The following is a 21,145-nucleotide window of genomic DNA, read 5'->3' as shown; positions in this document are numbered from 1 at the left end:
GCTGTGCCTCGTCTTGGTGTCCCCGCAAAGAGCAATGCCAGCCGGGAGCGGGAGCGCTGCCGGGGCCTCCTGGCCCCTGGGGCTGCGCCACCGTCCTGCTGCCGCCCTCCTGTGGCCGCTGCGAGGCGACCTCCGGCCGCGCTGCGGGCCCCCTCCCACGGCCGGTGACATCACCGCATTCCCGTCCCGGCTCCTCCCGCCTGCAGCTGCAGTGACAGGCGAGCCGGGCCCGGTGGCGGAGAGGAAGTGCGGGGCCGCCGCGCCGCGCCGAGCCAGTCCCAGCCGAGGCCGGCTCCCGGGCGGCTCGGGTGACAGTGTCGCGGCCGCCGGGCGCAGCGCCGGGCACGCGCCGGGCAGAGCCGAGCGCCAGGCGGACGCTTCAGTAGAGACGCGGGGAAAATGGCTGATGACTTTGGCTTCTTCTCGTCGTCGGAGAGCGGGGCGCCCGAGGCGGCGGAGGAGGACCCGGCGGCTGCCTTCCTGGCCCAGCAGGAGAGTGAGATCGCGGGCATAGAGAATGACGAGGGCTTCGGGGCACCTGCCGGCAGCCATGCGGCCCTCTCCCAGCTGGGACCTGCGAGTGGGGGTGAGTCAGTACAGGGGCCTGGGAACTGGGGGCGCCTGGGGTTCGCACCCGGATACCTGGCCGCGCAGACCCGGCCTCGGGGCCCTGCGGTGGAGAGAAAAGGGCCTGCTGTGGCCAGCCAGGAGCAGGCCTAGGGCTGAGAGGGACCTGGTAGATATGGGGAGGAATCTTGTTGGATTCTGAGGCCCTGCCTGGCGGCTGTGGACCTGGTGGCTCCACGGACAGGAATTTGTCATGACATTTCATCCCAGGGCCAGCTCCACCACTGCCTGGCTCTGGAATCCAACATAACCTGGCCCTGAGAGTCCCTTCTGAACCTCCCCCCTTGGCTGGTTGTCCCAGACTCCCAGCTAAGCCCTGCAGGTGTGGGCAGAACCACAGACCTCCCAGCTCCTCAGTCCTAGCTCTTGCCTACAGCTGGCAAAAGCAGAGGACGCTCAGTGCACCAAGAACTCACAAACCTCTCCTGGGGACCACCTGCCATCCTGCAGCCAGGGGGTTAGTCACTTTACTTACATTTAGTCATTTCCTATGCATTATTAAACCCATTTCAGAGATGGCAAAACTGAGGCTCAAAAGGTACACTACTGAAACAACTAGTAAGTGGCAGTGAGGATTTAAACCTGTTTCTGTCAGACTCTAAGCCCTCTCCACCTGACCACACTGTCTTCCATATGCCTGGCTCTGAGTTAGACACCAAGGTGGGGGTAGGGGCACAAAGGGCTTCAGTCAGATGTGGTGCTAGCCTCCTGGGGGTTTCTAACTGTCTATTAATGGTTTTCTATGGTGGTCCAGGGCTACTGTGGTTAGCTTTAGAATCAGGGTCCAGGGTCTGGTCCCTTTGATAGCGTGTTTATCAATGATACTCCTGTTCTGGTTCTGGCTGGAAAGAACAGTTTCTTAAAATATTTAGCTAAAAAGTAGATACCTTCATGGGTGCCTCCAAAACAGCCTGTGCTTCTTGTTAATGTTTTCATTTTGGTTGGGGTTTATGGGCCTGTTGGAATTAGTGGTAGCTTACATAATTTAAAAAAAAAATGTTCCTTATCGTCATATTTGTTTTTATTCAACCTTTACTGAGTGCCTACCGTGTGCCAGGACCACTGGGGATATAGAAATGAATAGGACAGTTTCTGTGGCTGTAGGAGCTTGAAGCATCTCAGTACCCCATTGATAAAAGAAATGAAACAAGCCTTTTGTAACATCTAAGAAACTGGAGGCCCAGAGAGCCTGAGTGTCTTGCCCAAAGTCTCACAGCCATGAGTGACAGATCTGAGACTTGATCCTAACCCTCCCAACTTTGGGCCCCACACTCTTTCAAATGATGTGGCCGTCACCCTAGGAGGTAATGGGATGGAGGGGTGGCTTTGTGACCCAACCAGGCCAAGAGTGGAGTCTTCTCAAACAGCAGCTCCTAGCACCTCATCATGGATGCTCACACATTCCAGGGAACTCCTAGGAAATGCCTGCCTATAGTCATGCACCAGTATTCATTAGTCCACACCTCCTCCTTGAAACCACCAGTTTTTTCAACCTGGTTTGGCCTGCAGGAGGCCCTGCTGAGAAGAGCTGTTATCAGAACCCTCTGAGAGAGAAGGGCAGGTAGAAACTAGGCTAAGGACAGCCAGAGGCGTCTGGGAGTTGAGCAGGTTGTGGCCTATCCCAGGACAGTGGGGCTCCAGGGGCTTACAGCCTGGATGAGAGGTTCCCTTTGTGGCAGGAGTGGGGTACAGATTGACCCCAGACTGGAGGTAGCAGGGAGAAAAGCAGAGACATGGCCCTCTGAAGGCCTTCCAGACTCATACTTGCTGAAGCTGCAAATGTTCAGCTGCCCTCCTAAGTGGGACCTGAAGATCAGGGAGGTAATATGGGATGATGGCTCAGTAGGTGGCCAGACAGCATGGAGTTGATCTGACCTTCCTAGGCCTAGATGGTGCTGAGCAAGTAATCTTTCCTAACCAGCGATAGTGCCAGAAGCCAGGGTAGGATGGAGAAAAAGTGCCTTGGCCTGTTGGGAGCTGGAGGAAGCTGGCTTCCGGAGCTGCCACCAATCAACACTTCTGTGGCTGTTCTCTTAGATGTTGCCACTGTGCTGACTGCCCTGCCGTTGGACTCCCTGTTACCCCTGGGGAAAGAGGTATCCGATATAGGCCTGCACCTCAGCCACATTGAGCCTCTCCTCTGGGGCTGGATCTGTGGCCAGCCTGAGCAATGGACACTTTGTTTCCATTCATCAGCCTTGGGTAGGGCCCCAGAAGGTTTACATTTTCACACCCAGATTTCTGAGCCCTGGCCTGGCTCTGCCCCTGACTTGCCCAGTCAGTTCCTGGCAAGCCTGTTTCCCCTTTTGGGCCTCAGTAAGCTCCCAGGAATGTTCTGGACCCTGTCTGCCCTTGTTCCAAAAGGGGTCAGGAATCTGAGGGAAGCAACACCCACAGGGTTATCTGTGGGACTCATATCTGCTGCACTTCTAGTCTGCAGGCCTCTGACTACGGACATATGATTATAAATGTACAATAATCAGAAAGCATTGTGGGAACAGATACTCAATTCTGTGTGTGGGTGTGTGTGGATTCTCGAAGAGCCTGAAATTTCATCTCCAGAGGAGCAGTCAGGGGACTGAGAAACTGAGGCAGAGACTTTTGAAAGGCCAAGGTAGGCACAAGGACTGTGGTGGACCAGGGACCTGAGACTGGTCTGGTCAGAGTGGGGTGGGGCCTCCAGAAAGGCCAAGTGAACAGACTGACATAATCATGAATGTACCCTGATAGCATTAGGCCCTGGTAGAGGAGATGTCCCAGGAGAAGGCCCTACACAGAAGATGCTGCCACTACAACTCCATCAGCTCCCTGCTGACTGAGGGATGAGGCCACCTATATAGCAGAAGCCCTAGCTGAATGGGTAGGAATGACAGCTGACATAGTTGGTCAGAAGCAATCACTGTTTGAAAATAGTCAATTATAATGTATATCAACCAGGGATTATTTCCATAAGATTAAGTATCCCTCCTTTCAGTCCCCAGGCTGAAATCACTGTGGTTCCTGCTTACAGCTCTATCTGGCTGGTAAACGGGTACTTGTCTATCTGTGGGAAGCTGGTGTGGCCTCCTGTGGATCTTTGGCAGGAGGCATCACAGTTTCTGAGATGCCTTAGGCAGACCTTGCAGGTAGCAGTGGGCCCAAAAGAGCAATTCACCTTCCATTTAGCCGGCACTCGCTGCTCAACTGTTCACCCATTCTGTGCAGGAACCCTTAGGAGCTGAACACGATACAGAGACTGCCTTGAGAAGGGAGTGCATGACCCTTGGAAGGTCACAAATAACTGCATAAGAGTGTGGGGGATGCTATACAATATTCTGCGATATCCCAGAGCTGGAACCTTCCATCAGTGTCTAGGGAAGTAGGGGAAGTGATAGAGGGCTTCCCAAAGGAGGTGACCTGTGAGCTGGGCTTTGGAGAATGGCTCCAGAGAGCATTCTTTAGAGAGAGAAGCAGGAAGAAAGTCATGGGGTGCAGACTGCTGTGTTTGGAGAAGGAGGAAACCAGAATAGGTTTTGTGAGAGGGACTGGTGGGAAGTGAGGCAGGGAAGTAAGTGGGCAGGGCCAGAGTGTAGAGGTTCTCACGTACTATGGTCTGAGGTTTGACGTACTCATTCAACAAATATTTATTGAGCCTCTACTATGTGCCAGGCACGGTTTTATTTTATTTTATTTATTTTTATTATTTTTTTTAGTGTTTATTTATTTTTGAGACAGAGACAGAACCTGAGCAGGGGAGGGGCAGAGAGAGAGGGAGACATAGATTCTGAAGCAAGCTTCAGACTCCGAGCTGTCAGTACAGAGTCCGATGCGGGGCTTGAACTCACAAACCCGCGAGATCATGACCTGAGCCGAAGTTGGACGCTTAACCGACCGAGTCACCCAGGCGCCCCGCCACGCACTGTGTTAGATGCTGGGCCCCAGCAGTGGACAAAACAAAGTCCCTGCCCTCACGAGGGTCCATTCAAGTGGAGAAGGTGCATAATAGGCACATGCACAAAAAAGCCTATCAGGCCGAGGGGTAAGTAGAGAAATACTGCAGGGGCAGGAGGGAGCGGTGCCAGAGGGGTAAATGTCTGGGGTGGTCAGGGAGGGCCTCTAATAAGACAACATTTGGGCAGAGGCTGAAGAGAGAGTAAGGGAACAGCCTGTGTGGCTATGGGTAGGAAGCCCTTCCAGGCAGAGGGAGCAGTCCCAAAGGCAGGAGCAGGCCCTACGGGCCACTGCAGTTCATGAGAGGTGGATATTTTTCTGGTTTGTTTTTATTATATTTTTAATCAGAAGAGTGACATAGGTAAGTGTATGCTTTACAAAACATCAACCCTGGCAGATGGTTTGAAAGAGGGTTGGGAGAGTGTGACACTGGAGTCAGGGAGGCCTGTGAGTGGACAAAAGCCATCCATTCTTTTTCTGATATGTTTTATTCGTGTTTATTTAACACACGTCTCTGAACTCTTACTGTGCCCACCTCTGGAGAAGACAGTGGGGAGGAGAAAGGACACAAGTATGGCCCTCTAGGTGTTTGCCACTAACAGGGCAGATAGAGCGGACAGGGGGCAGAGGGCAGAGGGCAAATTTGAAGGTCACTGTTGCAGCAAAAGCCACAGGAATTTGTGACTAATCAGCTGTCAGGGAAAGGGACCAGGAGGAGTCATTGTTGAGGGCAAAAGAAAATCCTTTTGGGAGGAGCGGAAGGAGGAAAAATAGGCCAGGTGCTGCCTGGTGGGGGCTGCAGTTCCTGCTCTTCCAGGTGGAGCAGTTGCTCAAGGCATCGCAGGGACAGGCAGGGACGCGCTGGGCCCCTCTTCCTTAGCTCTCACAGACACCGCCCTGAGCCTACAGCACCTCTATCTCCTCACCAGGCACAGGCTCCACAGGCAATCAGGCCATTCCTAGCCATGGCCGAGGGTGAAGTAATCTCAGGTAGGTGAGGGGCTATTACTGGCTGGGTGGCTCTTGGCAATCATAAGCCTCTCTGGGCCTCAGTTTGAGTATCTGTAAAATGGGTTGATAACATCATCACAAAGTTGTGGTGACCATCAAATGTGATAACGGCTGTGAGAAGGATTTATGAACAGTCATGGATAGAGCCCAACTTATTTATGCATCCAGTATGTCTACGTGGGGAGGGGGTGTTAATACACAGATGAGCATAGGCAGAGGATGGCTCAGGGAGCTAACGTAGAACCATTCTGTGCTTGCTTTAAGCTGAGCTATGAATAATGCCATTTCTTTGTTCTCTTTCTAGCTGGTTTTGAGGACATGGGGACCACCATCAATGGAGATGTGTTTCAGGTAAGCAAGATTCTGTGTTAGTCGTGGTAGGGACCAACAGCCTGGGTCTCAAAAACTTATGGCCCCATCATCAGAAGGATTAAGGCTGCAAGTTATTCTGGTCATTATGTCTGATGCATTGGGATGGGGAATATAGATGAGGGTTTTGACATGTTTTCTTTCTTTCTTTCTTTCTCCCTTCCTTCCTCCCTTCCTCCCTTCCTTCCTTCCTTCCTTCCTTCCTTCCTTCCTTCCTTCCTTCCTTCCTCCCTCCCTTCCTCCCTTTCCCCCTTCCCATTGTGTAGGGGAAGGGAGTGAAGAATAAGAACCACTAGAGACAGGGATTGATGGTGCATGGCCTCAGGTTGCCGATGGTGATGTCCATCAGGGAGAGAGAGATAAAGTGGCCCACAGTGGCACGATGCACACTGGGCCCTGCACACCTGTGTACCATGGATGGGAGGCTGAACTGACCATCTCTAACATGTCTGAGCATTTTAAGTGGGCAGATCTTTGATCCACTGATTCTACTTCTTAGAATTTTCCCTAAGGAGGGGTGCCTGGGTGGCTCAGTCAGTTAAGCATCTGACTTCGGCTCAGGTCATGATCTCACGGTCTGTGGGTTCGAGCCCCATGTCGGGCTCTGTGCTGACGGCTCAGACCCTGGAGCCTGTTTCAGATTCTGTGTCTCCCTGTCTCTCTGCCCCTCTCCCGCTCACACTCTGCCTCTCTCTCTCTCAAAAAATAAATAAACATTAAAAAAATTAAAAAAAAATTTCCCTAAGGAAAGAATTGGACAAGGACTCCCATACTCCCAGATGTTTGCACGATTATTTATTTTTTTAATGTTTATTTATTTTTTGAGAGAGAAAGACAGAGAACAGAGACAGAGACAGAGACAGAGCATGAGCGAGGGAGGGGCAGAGAAGGAGGAAGACACAGAATCCAACATTGAGCCCGACATGGGGTTTGAACCCACGAACTGTGAGATCATGACCTGAGCCAAAGTCGGATGCTTAACTGACTGAGCTACCCAGGTGCCCCTGCAGGACTGTTTATAAGAGCAGACAAACTATATGGTGAGCATAGCATAACATATACATAAGTTGAATTCCTAAATTGTACACCTGAAACGAATGTAACATTGTATGTCAACTACACTCAAATAAAAAGTTTAAAAAAAACAAAAAAACAAAAAAACAAACTGGAAACAACCTAAGTGTCCAGCATCAAAGGACTGAGTAGGTAAACTGGAAAACCGTGCTGTTGTTTAAAAGAGCAATCAGAGCTTTCTGTATTGACATGAAAAGAGGCCCACAGGGGCGCCTGGGTGGCTCAGTCCGTTAAGCGGCCGACTTCGGCTCAGGTCATGATCTCACGGTCCGTGAGTTCGAGCCCTGCGTCGGGCTCTGTGCTGACAGCTCGGAGCCTGGAGCCTGTTTCAGATTCTGTGTCTCCCTCTCTCTGACCCTCCCCATTCATGCTCTGTCTCTCTCTGTCTCAAAAATAAATAAACATTAAAAAAAAAAAAAAAAGAGGCCCACAATATATTAAGTAGAAAAGCCCATTGCAGAATAATATGCACAGTATGGTCCAGGTTTTTATTGTAGAAATCTGTTTGCACAGAATATCTCAAAGGATGTGTACCAACTGTTAACAATGCTTAACAGTGGTTAGCCCCAAGGTTGGGCGTGAGATAAGAAAAAGGCTTTCACTTTCACTGGATTGTTTTAAAATTCCTCATAGTAGTCTTATAACACACACACACACACACACCACCTTTTTCTAGTCAGACTGCCCTCTGTACTTGCCTACTGCCTCCCATCATTTGTCCACAAATCGGTTTAAGAGTCCGTAGACTGAGAGAACTTGGACCACAAATGGCATCCCCAGGACCCCCACAGTTGCAACAGTCCCTCCCCACCCATGCTTAGTTGAGGTAAAGTCTTTGCTGGATGAGGCTTAATTCTCACTGGCTGGGTCAAAGAGCCTTGACCCCTGGGGCTGCAGCTTCAGGATCTCCTGAGCCCCACCCTATTGAAGAGCTGGCCTCCCAAATCCTCAGTGGGGAATAAACAATACTTTCTTATGTAAGAGGGATGGGCTGGTACCTTACACAAGGAACCTAGCCAAGTCCCATTTCTGGAAAATTACTCAACTATCGGCGAGCTAGAAAAGTCACGCTCTAGGACTTTAGGAACTTTGTGTCCCTTCCGGCCTGAGAGCTCCAAGTAAGCAGCATTTATTCCTGTACAGTTTGGTAGGTCATAGAGTTCAGGCAGCCCCTGTCCTGGGCACACTTAAAAGGACTTCACTTGACCCAAAAAGTCTGTGTCCTAAAGTGGACCTGGAGCTGGAGATATACTTAGGACCACAGAAATACTTAGAACACTATAAGCAAGATAATTTTCCCTTTCAGGGTGCCTGGGTGGCTCAGTCGGTTAAGCGTCTGACTTTGGCTCAGGTCATGATCTTGTGGTCCATGAGTTCGAGCCCCACGACAGGCTCTGTGCTGACAGCTCAGAGCCTGGAGCCTGCTTCGGATTCTGTGTCTCCCTCTCTCTCTGCCCCTCCCCCACTCACACTCTGTCTTTCTCCTTCAAAAATAAATAAACATTAAATTTTTTTTTTTTTTTAATAAAGAAATGCCAATGCTTAGGGGCACCTGGGTGGGTCATTCAGTTAAGTGTCTGACTTTGGCTCAGGTCATGATCTCACAGTTTGTGGGTTCGAGCCCTGCATTGGGCTCTCTGTTGACAGCTCAGAGCCTGGAGCCTGCTTCAGATTCTGTGTCTCCCTCTCACTCTGCCCCTCCCCCACTCATGCTCTGTCTCTCAAAAGTAAATAAACATTGAAAGAAATTTAAATTAAATAAAAAAAAAAAAAGATAATTTTCCCTTTCTATAGGTTAGGATCTTGAGGTCTTCTCCTTTTCTGGCCCCCCAGACTTACTTTCTATTCCCCATAGGGAACCCTGGGGCTCCTTCCCTGTCTCAATGGAACTCTTATTCTCACTGCTAATAATCCAGGTGTGTTTATGTGTAAATCATTTCACTCCATGCCATTCTAGAACCATTACGGAGAGGGGAGGGGTCATGGATGAGATGAGTCACTCAGGAACCTAGTGGCAAAACTGTTCTCCTAGATCTCCTGCCCCTGATCTGGTGCCCTTTGTCCCAACCCCTTGTGCTGGAATTGGCTGGCTGCAGCCCCCGAATCTTAGGTAGAAAGCCCATGCAGACTTTTTTAGGATTGAGTATAGACCAGGGTCTGGTTTGTGCTGTGGAAGGAGGACGGGGGGAAGCCTTGCTTGTACATGCCCAACACTGTCAAGTGTCCTGGGCAGAGCTTTCTTACTACATTTCTTATTCTTTCCTGGCAGCCTCCAGACCACAAGGGGGTCCAGCTATAAACCTGGTCTTCAAGGCATAAGGATAAGTCTGCCCACACCTATTCCAGTTCCATCTAGCACCGCCAGGGACAGGATAGAAGGCCCCTGCAGGACTCCCCCCTCCTGCACAAACTCTCTCTCCCCCCACTCACTGCCATCATCCCCCTTTGAGCTACTTAGAGGAATCAATGGCTCAGCTTAGCTTAGCTTTAAATGGACAATCCCAAAGATGGATATGCTTCATCCTCCTGACTGTCTCCAGAGTCACAGCACATCCTCGGCCATCCTGACCCGGGGAGGCTCTCATGGTGATGTCCAGCAGAGAGGTCTCTCAGAAGAGGGGCGCTGGGCAACTGGACCAAGATAAGCCTGGCCCTGACTGTGGCTTCCTGCTTTTTGGTCCTGGCCATTCCTGCCCCCTTCTCTGTTGAGCTTGGGGGTGCTCAGAGCATTCCTGCAGCCACTGGGGAGCCCACCTGAGCTGCCAGCCTGCAGCTGACCCGATTTCCTCTCTGGGACAATCAAGTGGTTAAAGAGGAGCCCTGCTGTGGCCCCCAACCTCGCTGCTCACTGACAGGAGTTGGGAAAATAAGTCCACAGAGCAGCCAGAGAAGAGGAGCCAGTAAACGACTTCCCAGGACTCAGTGTGCTGGCAGCACTGTGGTGCTCTTCCTGGACATGGTGCAACATGGGCCAGCATGCACAGGGCCTGCTAGGCCCCAGCAGTGAGCCACACAGCCCTGCTGGCCCCCACACATGCACATCCTCTCCAGGTTACAAGGGGCCCACAGCAGTTATCCCATGTGGGCCCTGCTTCACACTCCGAGTGGGATGTCGCCACTCCCATTCATTATCTATTTATATTTTTAAGAAAGTTTATTTATTTTGAGAGAGAGTGTGTGTGTGCATGCGAGCAGAGGGGGGGCAGAGAAGGAAGGAGAGAGAGAGAATCCCAAACAGGCTCCACGCTGTCAATTCAGAGCCCAATGTGGGGCTTGGACCTGTGAACCATGAGATCATGACCTGAGGCAAGATCGAGAGTCGGATGTTTAACCGACTGAGCCACCCAGGTGCCCTTCGGGGTGACGTTTGTAAAGGCAAATCGACCAGCTGTTGTCCTCTTCAAAGAAGCTCGCTTGTAATGGAGGACAGAGACCCGGAGAGGAGTGATGCTAGTGCAGGATGGTAAGGCTCAGATACAGGGGTGGTATGAAGAGCTAGGAATCCAAGGGGCACCTGGGTGGCTCAGTCGGTTAAGCGTCTGACTTTGGTTCAGATCATGATCTCAAGGTTCCTGAGTTCGGGCCTCCATCAGGCTCTGTGCTGACAGCTCAGAGCCTGGAGCTTGCTTCGGATTCTGTGTCTCCTTCTCTCTCTGCCCCTCTCCTGCTCACTCTCTGTCTCTCTCTCTCAAAAAAATAATTTTAAAAATTAAAAAAAAAAAAACAACGAGGAATTTGAGTTCTTAACAGTGTGTCAGGCATCACCCAAGAGCTTTACATGTAAGCTCATTTCATCCTCCCGACACCCCTATGATGTAGGTTCTGTCATTATTCCCATTTTACAGACCAAGAGGAGGACGCACCGAGAGGTTTAATAGCTTGCTCTAGTTAGACAGCTGGGAAGAGCTGGGACTTGAACCAGGCCAGGTGCTGCACTGAATCAGGGAGTACAATAGGGAGGGGATGCTGGAAGTGGGTTTCCAGGCTGCCCGGGGGCATGTGGTGGTCTTGGCTGATAGGAAAGTGTGTGCAAAGTACAGAGGGTGAGGCAGTCTGTGTGGGCCTTGCCCAGAGCCTGGGGCCTGCTGCAGACAGGTGTGTGGGTGTGAGAGAGATGAGGAATGGGCCGGGGGCGGGAGGGGGGGGAGGGGGGGGTCACTTGGAGGAGTGGGCGTAGTCTCTAATCTTGGGCAAGTAGACTTATCTGAGAGACCGAGTAAGCGTGTCACAAATCATGTGACACAGAAGTGACTTCGGTCCCTGCTGCTACGTGGTAAGTTCACACCCAGGAATTCAGTTGGAATCTCAGCTCCACCAGTTCCCAGCTGGGTGACCCTGGGACTCTAGAGCTAGAATTTCTCTACCTGTAAAACACCGATCATAAAATCCATCGTGTAGTGTTGTAAAGATCAAAGAGAACTGTTTAATTGTGATTCTCTGTAAGTTTTAAAGCACTATAACCTGGGAATCTTAATTTTAGGGCAGGTTTTATGGAGATGGTGGGCCTGAAGGACACCAGTGTTACACAATTCCTGCTCAAGAGACCCTTCTCCAGCCCACACCCCCCACCCTTTCTCCTCCCATGCCTGGCAGCATCAATGTACCCAGAGTTTCCCAAAGGCACTGGCCCCACAGGGTCCTTAATGCTGTTGGCTCTGGTCTGAAATGACCTTTCCATGTCTCTTCCCATCCTGCTATACCCCCAGGCTAAAATGGCTGTGTCCTCTCTTGATCCCTCTCTTGACCTGACCTGTGTTATAGTGCATAGCCCAGCCATGGTCCTCATTTGTGAGGGACTCTCCATGCCAGACTCCCTAAGGGAATGGGTTGTCTTAGTCATCCCTGTCCCCAAGCCCAAGTATATGATAATTCATTCAATGAATGTTCTAGAAATCCTGCAGCGGGCCTTCCCTGTTTTAGGTACTCTACAGAGGTAGGCTTGGGACTCACTTACTTGATTGGGGCAGGTGGGAGACAGATTGTAAACATGTAAACAAACAAGTAATTTCAGATAGCAAGTAGTGCCATGAGGACAATGAAACCCGGCACCTGAATAAACACATATACACAAAAGTAACTGCAGTTGTCTGCAGATGGGACATTCTAGAAGATTGGGCAGGAGGCCTGGCGGCCTGGCCTCAGGACAGTCTTGTTCCAAAGGGGGCAGGGTGGGGCTCACTCAGCATTAGTGATCAACTTGTGTTCTCCAGATTAGGGCCCTTGGGTGTGGTGAGAGACTGTCTACATTGAAGTGTAATGCTGTGCTGGAAAGAGGAATAGGGCAGTGTTCCAACTGTCCCACCCAAGGCTGGGCCTGAGCCCAGGGAGGTGCCAGGCTACATACCCTGCTCTGGGCCTGCCCTTCCCTCTCCCCCCAGATAGCTGGAGACTGCAGCCCTCCTGTTCCCTGCTGTGTGCTCCTTCACCCTGGCTGCCCACACCCCTTTGGGCAAGCGTTTACCCAGCACTTCCTCTGATCTGGGCACATCAGGCTCCAGGGATATTTATCCATGCAGCCACTGCTTGTTGAGCACTGATGTGTGCCAAGGACAGTGGGGAGCACTCCTGGACAGAGGGCGCCCCAGACACTGTCTTGTGGGGAGAAGACATTAAACACCAAAGTTCCTGACACTTTTGATGAGTGCTTGAAGGAAGAGCACAGGGAGCGATGGAAGGATGGAACAGGGAACCAGAGGCTATAAATAAGGTCCAGCTTTGCTCACCAGGACCTCCGGGTTCAGCGGGGAGACTCTTGTGCAGAAGGTGAAGGCCATGATAGAGCACAGAGAAGAAGGGGTGTGAAATCTGCCAAGGGGGTGGATATCCCAGAGCTGGTGACTTCAGAGCTGGAAACTCGTGGGATGGAACAAAATTTCATCAGCTGGAGAAGGGAGGGGAGACAATTGCAGCTAAAGCAGGAGACAGAGGCGGGGCTGCAGGAGTGTGTGGGGTGTGTGAAGACTGGAATGTGTAGGACCAGCAGAGTGCCAGAGGAGGAGGCAGGAGATGGGGCTGGACTGGAAAAGGTTTCTGGCTTTGCGAGACCAGAGGGGAACCACATCCTTGCTGGGCTGAGCTCTCAGCCCCAGCACTTGGGAGTCCCTAGCTCGGGCAGGCAGCACAGGGAAGTGGGCAGAGCCCTGGCCTGGGAGTCAGAAGCCTGGATGCCTGCCACTACAGCATGCCATCTTTCCTGGCCTCAATTTCCTCCCCTATAAAATGAGAATGAATAATTATGATAATTATGATAATTCTACCATTCATTGAGCCATCACCCCATGCCAGGCACCCTTCTTCTTCTTCTTCTTCTTCTTCTTCTTCTTCTTCTTCTTCTTCTTCTTCTTAAGTTTATTTATTTATTTTGAGAGAGACAGAGAGAGTGCAAGTGAGGGAGGGGCAGAGAGAGAAGAAGAGCGGGGGAATCCCAAGCAGGCTCGGCACAGTCAGTGCACAGAGCCCAATGCAGGGCTCGAACCCGCAAAACCATGAGATCGTGACCTGAACTGAGATCAAGAGTCAGGCACTCAACTGACTGAGCCACCCAGGCGCTCCCAGGCACTCTTCTAAATGTCTTACAAATACTGTCACGTCAAATGCTCACAACAGCTCTTAGAAGTAGTTTTATTATTATTCTCATTTTCAGATGAAAAAACAGGCCCAGCAAGGCTTATACCACTGTGCAGTCTTAGCCATGGCCATCCTGCCTATCTCAGTGCTGCCTGTTCACTTAGCAGATGCTAATTGAGTATCTTCTGTGTGTCAGGCACTGTGCTGGGCACAGAGGACAGGGTGATGAGCAGGCTAGGCAAGGACCCTACTGTCACGAAGGTGACATTCTGATGGAGAAGGCAGACAATGGACAAGCAAACATAAAGTGAGATTTTTTTTCAGACTGTGTAAGTGCTAGTGGGTGAATAAGATTGTAATAGAGAGAGACTTTAATAATAGTAACACAGGGACTCACTGTGCCAAGAAGTGTTCAAAATCTTTTCCATTTTTTAATATATATTCTTAAAATATTTACTGATTTGAGAGAGAGAGAAAGAGAGGGCAAACGCAAGGGAGGGGCAGAAAGAGAGGAAGAGAGAGAATCCCAAGCAGGCTCCACATTGTTTTCTTAGAGCCTGATGCAGGGCTTGATCTCACAAACCATGAGATCATGACCTGAGCCGAAATCAAGAGTTGGACACTCAACCGATTGAGCCACCTAGGTTCCTCCGAATCCTTTACATTTTAAAACTGATTTCAACCTTACATCAGTGTTAAGGTGGATAGTCTTACTGAGCCTGCTTCATGATGAGGCAAGTGAGGCACAGGGAGGCTGAGTGACTTTCCCAGGGTCCCCCAGTGGGAAGATTGCTGGCAAAGGGCACAGCAAGTATAGAGGCAGGGTCTGGTCATAGTCACCAGAGGCAGCAGGTGGGAGATTGTTGGGGACTGCTGGGAAATCCAGATGCAGGGGGTGTCTTGGCAGTCAGGCAGCAGAGACAAAGGGGCAGGTGCACGAGCTGTGCACGCTGCTGTGTATTTGTGCCCTAGGAGGCTAACGGTCCAGCAGACGGCTATGCGGCGATTGCCCAGGCTGACAGACTGACTCAGGAACCTGAGAGCATCCGCAAGTGGAGAGAGGAGCAGAGGAAACGGCTGCAGGAGCTGGGTAAGGGCCAGGCTGAGGTTCGGAGCAGCTCCAGACTATTTGGGATATGGTGGGGGGGGGTGGGGAATCCTTAGGATAGAGGACCCCCTTCCCCCTGCACTGCCTTAATATGGGTATTGGGTGAGGTTGGGCCCTGAGGCTGCCTGCCAAGGGCCAAGGGGAGAAGCAGCCAGGGCAGCTGTGCTCTCACATTCTTACAAGAAAGCTGCCACTTATTCTCCTGTTGGGATCACAGATGCTGCCTCCAAGGTGACAGAACAGGAGTGGCGGGAGAAAGCCAAAAAGGACCTGGAGGAGTGGAACCAGCGCCAGAGTGAACAAGTCGAGAAGAACAAGATCAACAACCGGTGAGAGGAGCTATGAGGACATGAGGGCAGCTATAGAAATTTGAGGAGGCCGTGGGGATCTGAGGGGACTATGGGGACATGAGGGGACTGTGGGGACACGAGGGGGCTGTGAGGACACGAGGGGGCTGTGGGGACACGAGGGGGCTGTGAGGACCTGAGGGGACTGTGGGGACACGAGGGGGCTGTGAGGACACGAGGGGACTGTGGGGACATGAGAGGATTTATGGAGACAGGAGGGGGCTGTGGGGACATGAAGCCAGCCACGGGGACAGTGAGACAAGTTATGGGATGGGAACTGTCTTGAGGATGCCGATTTAGTGGCAAGAACATAGAGGAAGTAGAAGCAGAAACCTTCAGGGCTGCTTCCTCAGCTGCCTGTGGAGTTCGGAGTCCTTCAGAAGTGGTACACTGTTGAACTGTCGTCTTACCACAACAGAGAGAAGCAAGTTCTGCAGTCAGCAGAAGAGGTCCCAGGACCCTGGCATGGGAGCCAGACTGTCCGGGGCCCAGCAGTTAGCGTCACAGGGAGCACAGGCCTGGCTGGGAGTGAAGAACCAACCTGGGTAGAGGATTTTACTGCCTGTAGAAATGGCAACACTTCAACCCAGAGAGGCTAAAGAATAAAAGGAAGTTAGTGGCTTGTGTAACTGAAAAGGCTGGGGTGGGACTCCAGGTACACTAGGCTCAGGGGCTCCGACAAAGTGGACTGGTGCTCACTTTTACTGTCTCTCCATGCGGCATTCCCCTCTTGTCCTGGGACGGGGCAGAAAGATGGCCACCAGAAGCTCCAGGCTTCTGCCATTCTCTTGGCAACTTCAGTGAAAATAGCATCTTGCTCCCAATAGCTCAGCTGAAATCCTCAACCTGACCCTCATTGGTTTGGTGTAGGTCCTGTGCCCATTCCAGGCCCAGTGACTGTGCCGGGGGAGGGACCCTGATAGTCCAGCGATAGTGTGCATGAGGTCAGTCTCACCCAAACCACAGGGACTGAAGTGGGGCCAGCCTGATCCTGCAAAAGACAATCAGGGGCCCTTCCTGGAAGGGGCGGATGGATGCTGGGCAGGCAGGCAGTGGATGCCCACCAGAAGGTACCTGCATGGGCATGGTCTCAGACCACTTCTGAGACTCTGGCCAGCAGCTCTGCCTTTGAGGCTGTGTCCTTCAAGGTACTTGGCCTGCCCAGAAAGGAAAGGCTGGCTCTGGGAAGCTGCTGCACTTCTGTTCAAGAAGCTGCTGCACGCCAGGCTCTGGGTTGGGCCCTGGGGAAACAGAGCTGAGGACCCCGTCGGTATCCTGGAAGAGCTCAGAGGAGACAAGCACACATGTGCAGGTGAACTCAACAGTAGAGCTCTCTGCAAGAAGGCCATGGAAGCAAGGGCTGTGGGTGGAGGAGAGACCTCTGTGTCTGAGGACCTGGGCTTGGGAGGATGACTAGAAGTTCATTAGGGAAAAGAGGGCAGCGTTGGGGGAGGGTATTCTAGATCAGGGAACAGCACAGTATGAAAGAAAGGATGTTGTGTCTCAGGCACCGGGGAGTCAGGGAGTGGTAGGAGGGAAGACAGGAAGGAGGGGTCACGGGTGGAGGGCCTCCAATAACAGGGCTGGATAGACGGGGTGGTGAGGAGCCACCGAAGATTTGTGAACAGGACAAGTAATACGATCGGTGCAGTTTTAGAAGAGGCACTCAGGCCGGTGGAGGATCCCTGCTCTCCTCTCCGGGTTGTGGATAGTTGCCAAGCGTTACAGAACTGTGCTTCCTAACACGCTCCAACTGGAGGTACTAACGCTGTCTCCCTTTCTCTTTAACCCTCTGCCTGTCTGTCTTGCCATCTGTCTTCCCCCACCTAACCCTTCTCTCTCAAGGATCGCTGACAAAGCATTCTACCAGCAGCCAGATGCTGATATCATCGGCTATGTGTACGTGTCTTCTTTGCTCCTCTGTCAGGGACCGGGAGAGGGCGAGGGACCCCTTGTGGGGCTGGCACGGTTTCTTGAGTCTCCTGCTTGTGGGGTATAAATGAGGTGGGGGTGGCAATGACCAGAGCAGGTGGCACTCCAGGGCTAGTGCAGGCACAGACCTTCTCCTCTATCCCTGCGGCAAATGTTTATTGAGTATCTATTCTGCCTGGAGGCAGCTTTGCTAAATCTGAGCAGAGAAAGAATGCACGGGCCATCCCAGCGGGGACAGGCAAATGGTGGGAGGGGCAAATGCAAACAGTCAAACTCCCTCCCTCTGAGAGGCCTCTTAGGGCTGGGAGGTGGGGTGGAGTCTTCTGTTGAACCAAACATGGACTGTCAGAAGCATAAAGAAGAGATGCTCCCAGGAACACTCCCATTCTCTCGTCCTGCCCCCAAGTGTACTGCTCCTCCTCAAAACTTCGGCCCAAGTTTGGCGACAAGACCCTGCCTAGACCACCCAGGGCCCCTCTCACATGTTCCCCTTTGGAGTCTAGTTAGGACTGTGATTAATCTAGACCTGAGATGGCAGAGGCTTCCTCTCATGTCACCCCCAAATGATTGGTAGTGACAGCCTGGAAGATGTGTTGGGAATGTTGAAGCTGAAGGAGAAGCAGTGATGAATGTGTGATGTCTGCCACGTGCGTGTGTGCCAGTATTTGCTGTTCCTCACTCTGGGTTCACCCTCGACAGGCCTCTGATGCTGTCTGGGCTAACACTTCTCCCACAGAGCAGAGGACCCACCTGAGAAACAACCTGTTTTTCAGCCAGTTTTTACTGGGACTCGCCCAGTGCCAGTCTCTGTTCGAACAGGAATAAGGCACAGCCTGTCCCCCCAAGTTGCTCATGGTCAGTAGGGTGTTGTCATAAGGGCGGTATGGAAGGGCACACTGAGCTCCAGGAGCCACCGTCTGCTGGAGGAGCGGCTTCAGAGATGCGGGACCTTCAGTATGAGAAGGAAGGGATGTGCTAGAAGAGGACAAGGGCAGCCTCCATGAGTGGAGTGCTGGGGCTGTGGGGATGGATGGGTGGGAGCTGAGGATGGGAGGTCAGCTTGGGGCTAGTTGCAAAATGCCTGTTGTGCCAGATGTATAAGCTGGGACTTGATCCTAAAAGCAGGATCCATAGGTTTCAAAGAGAAGAGTGGGATGACAGGGGCATGGGTGCTGGGGAATATACAAGTGGTTGAGTGCTCTTTTTGCGCTTGAGGAAATAGCGCCCAGGGGGCTCCTGAAGAGAGGAAGAGTCTAGATCAGTGTTTCTCAGACTTTTCTGTGCCTATGAATCACTGAGGGATCTGTTGGAGGGAGATTCCAATTCAGTAGGACTGAGGTGAGGCCATGATTCTGCCATGATTCTGCATTTCTAACAAGCCCCATGGTGATGCCAATGCTGCTGGACCATGCACCACACTTTGAACAGCAAGGTTAGAGGAGAGCCTCTTGACCTAGAAGGGACAGCTCCTAAGACAGCATGCCTCAGCCCCACTGGTCATCCAACCTCATATAGCCTTTTTCCAAGCCTGCACACACTCACCACTTTGTTAGATTCTCAGGCCAGTGAGATCAGCAAGGTGGAGGCTGATTCTCACTTTATAGGTAAGGAAATGAGTACATGGAAGGAAAGGAAGATCACTAGGGAGGGGCCACGTCACCTAATCCAGGGCCAGCTCATTCTTGGCACAGCCTGTAGGCATCACCTAAGAGCTCCCTGCCTGACATGTGCAGAACTGATCCTGCTTGAGATACAGAAGGGGCCATGAGGGGAATGGGGATTTCCAGGGACCCTTGCTGGCCAAATAAGACATAGACCCAGCCCTCTCCACTGGAGATCAGTTATTGTCCTTTTCTTAGATTCCCACATTTGGGTTTTGTCCACTGCACTGTATTTACTGTACTTTGTTTCTCCACTGTTCCTTAATCAGTGGCTTCTAGAACTGTCCACCAGAACTTCTGATGAAGAAACCACCAGTTTTCATCCTAACTTGATTCCAACCAAAAGCAAAGACTCCAATGGAGTATTCCCCAGGCTGTGGTTCCATGGAGATAAGTCATTCTGGGCTAAAAAGAGTTCTATAGTCAAATATGCTTGGAATGTGGTAGATTCTATCTGCATCTTATACTCCACCTTAGAGGTTCAGGATAAACATCAGTACATTCAAGGCTTTGAAAGTCTCAGTTTTAAGATCCTCTTTAACTACATTTTCTATGTGTATTTGACCAGAATGCTTTTCTGGGGGAATACTTATTGGGTCCATAGAACATAGAGGCAATGCTGAACCAGTTAGTAAGGTGGTTAGTCAATGTCCTATCTCTGTCAAGGTTTTGGAAATGTTTAAAATAGCTGAGGTACTACACTAGTGCCTCCAAAGTTCTTTAGTTGTTGGGATTCCCAACAACTTATTTTTATTTTATTTTATTTTATTTATTTTATTTTATTTTATTTTATTTTGAGAGAGAATGAGTGAGTAGGGGAGAGGCAGAGAGGCAGGGAGAGAAAGAATCCCAAGCAGTCTCCGCACTGTCAGCACAAAGCCTGATGCAGGGCTCCAACTCACGAACTGGGAGATCATGACCTGAGCTGAAATCAAGAGTCAGACGCTTAACTGACTGAGCCACTCAGGCGCCCCAGTTGGGAACTCTTGCTGAGGACGTGAGGCCTGCACTCAGACCTGAATGAAAAGAAGCTACAAGCCACGAGCAGGTATAGGGGAAAGCATTCCAGGAAGAGGTGACAGTCAAGTACAAAGGCCCTGAGGCAGGACCAAAGTAGGCTTCCTTTGATGCCAAGGCTGTTTCTGGGGACCTGAGGGCATAGGACACAGGGCTAACTCTGGACAGAGGACCCAAGAGTAGGCTGGGCAAAGCAGCTTACTCAATGGGAGCAGAGCATCACTGATTCAGGGGAAAGACAGACAGCAATGAAATCTCTGTCTTTTCTCCACCTGCAGGGCATCTGAGGAGGCTTTCGTGAAGGAATCCAAGGAGGAGACCCCAGGCACAGAATGGGAGAAGGTGGCTCAGCTGTGTGATTTCAACCCCAAGAGCAGCAAGCAGTGCAAAGACGTGTCCCGCCTGCGCTCAGTGCTCATGTCCCTGAAGCAGACGCCGCTGTCCCGCTAGGTGCCTGTTACAAGCATGGCCACAAAGCATGGGCTGGGCCTGGGCACAGGAGGAGCAGCTGCTTCAGCCAGGGGGGGCAGCACCTCCAGCAGCTGCTACACACAGCCTATTCCGTTCCTCCCCATCTCCCGGGGCTGGGAAGGGAACCCTCACCCCTCTCACCCCATTTCCTCCTAGCCCTGTGGCCCAGCCCTTCACACCTCCTCTCAGTCCACAAAATTGTGACTGTCCCTCCTGACGTATTTTTTTTTTCTTGGCTTAAAGGGTGTGTTGTTAACTCTTTTTACACTTATTTATTATCATTCTCATTTCTCCGGAAGCCATAACTGGTGTCAGGGCTCAGTTTGTGCTTAGAACTTTCCCAGCTTCATGGCCTTGAGACAAGGTGAGGCTATTCCCCCAGAACCCCTCCCAGCTGGAAGTGGGTGTCCCAACTTGTATATGTCTGCTGCCTCCCTCTCCAGGAGGAAAGACAACCTCTAATGGAATGCTTTTGCAACCTTGATCCTTGCTGATTCTTGAACAAGCCTGTGAGATAGGGATTCTCTTGTTGTCTTGATATAGCCATGGACACCAAGGCTCCCAGAAAGTAAGAAGGTTCAAGTGGGAGGGAAGAGGCAAGACCAGAAGTTCCCGGTGGTAGCTCCCTCTACCTGGGTGAGAGGCTGGTGAAGGTGGCTGCTGCCAGACTCCTTTCTTGGGTTTGGCCAGTACCCTCTAGATGGGGAAGGCTCACTGCTCTCTCTCCTTCAGCTGTGCTCCTCTGTAGATCTAGGATAATCAGTGACTATACATTCTTCCTCTTCAGCCGAGGTTGCAAACAAGCTATGCTTAAGCCATTGTGACCTGCACAATGTTTAAAAAGATTTGAGTAACTACCAACTGTATTAGTTTCCTAGAGTTGCCATTACAAAGTACTGCAGTGTCTGGCTTAGAACACACATTTATTGTCTCACCATTCTGGATGTCCAAAGTCCAAAATCAAGGTGTCAGCAGGGCCATGGTCCATCGGAAGGCACTAGGGAAGGATCTGTGCAGAATTCTCTCCCAGC

At 51.4% G+C, this 21,145-nt stretch overlaps 1 protein-coding gene across 2 annotated transcripts; it reads left to right on the top strand.

Annotated features, from left to right (window-relative positions):
* Positions 1–203: 203 nt before the first annotated feature.
* CLTB (clathrin light chain B) lies at positions 204–20,598 on the top strand. 2 transcript variants are annotated; one of them, XM_040445831.1, is made up of 6 exons: positions 204–586; positions 5,873–5,919; positions 14,551–14,668; positions 14,904–15,015; positions 16,879–16,932; positions 19,922–20,598. In XM_040445831.1, the coding sequence occupies exons 1-6, from the start codon at positions 400–402 to the stop codon at positions 20,091–20,093; spliced, it is 690 nt and encodes a 229-aa protein (XP_040301765.1). In that variant the 5' UTR covers positions 204–399; the 3' UTR covers positions 20,094–20,598. The 2 variants fall into 2 exon arrangements, with proteins under 2 accessions (XP_040301765.1, XP_040301774.1); XM_040445840.1 differs by lacking the exon at positions 16,879–16,932 and having other exon boundaries at positions 206–586.
* Positions 20,599–21,145: the final 547 nt, after the last annotated feature.

Source organism: Herpailurus yagouaroundi, unplaced genomic scaffold (assembly GCF_014898765.1).
Source record: "Herpailurus yagouaroundi ecotype Mexico unplaced genomic scaffold, PumYag 29, whole genome shotgun sequence".
Lineage (NCBI taxonomy): Eukaryota > Metazoa > Chordata > Mammalia > Carnivora > Felidae > Herpailurus > Herpailurus yagouaroundi.
The sequence above is the reverse complement of the archived record's forward strand: the minus strand, read 5'-3'. Positions and strand labels throughout refer to the sequence as shown.

Excerpts from the sequence above, each read along its gene's own strand:
- CLTB (XM_040445831.1), top strand. The coding sequence starts at position 400 with ATGGCTGATGACTTTGGCTTCTTCTCGTCGTCGGAGAGCGGGGCGCCC. Across the intron at positions 587-5,872 it reads GCTGGGACCTGCGAGTGGGG|CTGGTTTTGAGGACATGGGG; the intron begins GTGAGTCAGTAC and ends TTCTCTTTCTAG. Across the intron at positions 5,920-14,550 it reads TCAATGGAGATGTGTTTCAG|GAGGCTAACGGTCCAGCAGA; the intron begins GTAAGCAAGATT and ends TTTGTGCCCTAG.